The 3,079-nt window shown below is 53.8% G+C and overlaps 1 protein-coding gene across 1 annotated transcript; it reads right to left on the minus strand.

Annotated features, from left to right (window-relative positions):
* Positions 1-1,080: 1,080 nt before the first annotated feature.
* On the minus strand, positions 1,081-2,233 carry TMEM229B (transmembrane protein 229B). The gene has a single exon (XM_023726308.1). The coding sequence runs from the start codon at positions 1,915-1,917 to the stop codon at positions 1,414-1,416; it is 504 nt and encodes a 167-aa protein (XP_023582076.1). The 5' UTR covers positions 1,918-2,233; the 3' UTR covers positions 1,081-1,413.
* Positions 2,234-3,079: the final 846 nt, after the last annotated feature.

The raw sequence follows: 3,079 nt of genomic DNA on the forward strand, positions 1-3,079 counted from the left end.
GGGGTAGGGTGAGGACAGCCACCAGGATGACAATGCCTGCAAGTGTAGCAGAGATAATACTGTTTAAGGAGTAAGCTCAAAGGGGTCAGTCTTGCTGGGAGGGGATGGGGTACAGGGGGCAGCCCTGAGAAGGTTTTGCTCCAAGGGTGGGGTTCTGGCAGAACCAGAACTGATACCTTCCCACTCAGGATGCTCCAAGGAACGTTCCAAGTCCAAAAGGCCACTTCTTTTTAATTTCTTGCTTATTCTCCATGGGTTTCCAACACTGGAAAGGGGTTCCTCCAACCCCTAGAAAGCTAGTTATCACCCGGTTGGCTTGAAAAATAACCAATCAGCATAGATGACCTAGAATTCTCTGTCTTTACTCCCACCAAACAGATTTGTCTCTAGGCCTCCACGCCCCCGCTGTGAATCCACAGGGTCCATCTTGGCCTGGTTGTGCATTGGGGTATAATTAGTTTTCAGCGGGGCAACTATGGGAGGGGGCATGGAGAAGACCACCAAGGACACTGCCACAGACCACCAGATGGGGTGGGAAGTGTGGTGTGGGAGTTCCCCAGTCATCGGGCCAACAGGAACAATGAGGGGCAACTACAAGAGGACAGGGTAGGGTCTGTCTCAGGGTCCCATCTCTGGCAGATGCTGTGCTGGCTAGGGACCTGGGGATGGGGGCAGGGGCGAGTGGAATGACTGACAAGAATAAAAGGGCTACTTAGTGGTAAAGGCCTTGAAAATAAGAGAGAAAAAGGGGAAACGCCACCCAACACACGGGGATTGAAACCTCCAAAAGCCCAGGGTTGGTGGGAATCCAGCACCAGGGGGGCCCCCAGAAGGACAAGGGAGCAGCGTGGGGCCCTGGGGGAGGGGAGAGGAGCCAAAGGAAGGCCTTCCAGCCTTTGCAGACCAGCCCTGCTGCCAAGCAGCCTCGTGGCTGTCCAGTTTCTCTTTAGGCAGCAGCTCAGCAGGCCCCCGGGGAGGTATTGGTTGCAAGCAAGCACCTGAATATTGCCTAATGGAACCAGCCAAAGCCCAACTAGACCCAGGTGAGAGGGAGAGAGGTGACCACCTTCCGCCCCATTCTCAAAGTCCCTTAGCCAGGACAGGGCCCGATGCTTCCACAGTCACCCATGTAGTCCCACTGCTGCTCAGCCACAGGCCTCCCGCTGCCATCCTCTGAGCTGGGCCGTGATCCATTGTCCCTTCCCAATGTCCCTCTGTGGCCTCCACATCCTGCCACCAAAGACACGTGACCAGGCCCCCTCCCACAGACAGTCTACAGAGGAGGGTATGGAGGCTATATGTGCCCCGCATGACTGAGGCCGGGCGGGGCTTGTGCTGTACAGAAGGGGCCAACCTCACCTGCTTGGTCTTTGTCTATGAGAGATCCCCAGACCCCACCCGCCAGCTCCCCACTCAGTCAGTCTTGACGTGGCCATTGGCCAAGGCGAGGGGGCTGCCTGGCTCCCCAGGCTCGGCGTCCTTGTCAAAACGCAGGCGGAGGGTGTTGCGGATAATGAACTGCTCCATGATGAGGGCCCCACAGAACCAGGGCACGGCGTACTCCAGGGTGATGAGGCCCATGAAGTCAAAGTCGAACTGGGAGTAGTCCCAGGGGCAGGCATTGAACTGGCGCAGGATGAAGCCGGTGGTGAACTCCCACAGGTAGGTCCAGAATGTGTAGATGAGGCAGCGCACCAGCAGGGGGCAGCGGCCCCGCAGGCGCAGGTACATGCGTTCCACGATGAGGATGGAGGTGCCATAGATGAAGAGGGCCCACACGCTTGTGACCCCCGGGAACTTCCAGTTAAAGTTCACTACGAACTCCCAGGCCGCCGTGAACATCACCTCGCAGAAGTAGCCATGGATGGCGTACAGGTACCAGCGGGACAGCGCTGTCAGGGGCTCCGCAGAAGCCATGGTGCCTACTGGGGCCAGCTACTGGGGACACAAAGGAGAAAGATGAGGGAGGGAGAGAGTCCTCACTTCTGCCTTCCCACCACCCAGCCCAAGTCTCCGGTATGACCATGCTGGAGGGGATTTCAAACCCGCCTCACTCTACCTTTCTCCTTCCTCGCTTGTTACCAACCATATTCTATACCATATTCCATGTTCATTGTTTTATTTCATATTCCTTACCTTGGCCAGGTGGGCATGAGAAATAAAAGGAAGAAAACAAACACCAACCTCCTTGGCTTCCTCTGAGCAACTCTACTCAAATGCTACTTCGCTACACTCCCTATATTAAGTTTAGATTATCTGCAGTCTATTGAAGAGCTGGTTGTCCTAGCGTACCAATCACCCACATTTCTGGGCTACTAGGAGTCCCAGGGTAACACAAATAGTTAAGTGCTGGACTACTAACCCACAGGTTAGCAGTTTAAACCCACTCAGAGGCACCTCAGAATTAAGGCCTGGTGATCTGCTTCCAAAAGGTCACAGCCTTGAAAACCCTACAGAGCAGCGCCACTCCACACATGGGGTCACCATGAGTTGGAATCGACTCAATGGCAACCAACAACAACAGCTGATTCCTCACTCAGTCCATCTCTTCCCTTCTTCTCAAGCCCATTTCACTCATATTTCTGAGATCCTTCTAAGCAATCTATCACATTTGTCTTTAATTGCTAGGTTGAATGGAGTTTTTGTGTTAGTTTCAACGCTGAGGGGTTAGTGGACTCACAGGAAGTCTTCCCTTCTACTTCTTATTCCCTTCCCCCTCCTGTCTTTTAAACCCCACTCTGTCTTCAAGGCTCAGCTCCCATCCTGCTTCCCCAAAGACTGACCCAGCCCACAGGCTCTGCTTTCTCCTAGCCCTCCTCCAGCAACTGTCTAGACTACTCATTTGGCCCTATAAATACCATGCTATTTACTATTTTGAGGTACATGCCCTCTTGACCCAACTAGCCTGGGAACTCCTTGAGGTCAGGGACTGTTTTACAGTCGTCTGTTTTGCAGCTTTGGCACAGGCCTCTACTGAGCAGTGCTTTCTAAACATTGCGTGTTGTTTATGCGGAGAGTTAAAGTGGGTGAGTCCAGGGTTGCGTCAAGAACTGGGAAGGCAGGCCATGAGAAGATGAGT

This window comes from Trichechus manatus, unplaced genomic scaffold (assembly GCF_000243295.1).
Source record: "Trichechus manatus latirostris isolate Lorelei unplaced genomic scaffold, TriManLat1.0 scaffold00010, whole genome shotgun sequence".
Classification (NCBI taxonomy): domain Eukaryota; kingdom Metazoa; phylum Chordata; class Mammalia; order Sirenia; family Trichechidae; genus Trichechus; species Trichechus manatus.

Excerpts from the sequence above, each read along its gene's own strand:
- TMEM229B (XM_023726308.1), bottom strand. The coding sequence starts at position 1,917 with ATGGCTTCTGCGGAGCCCCTGACAGCGCTGTCCCGCTGGTACCTGTAC.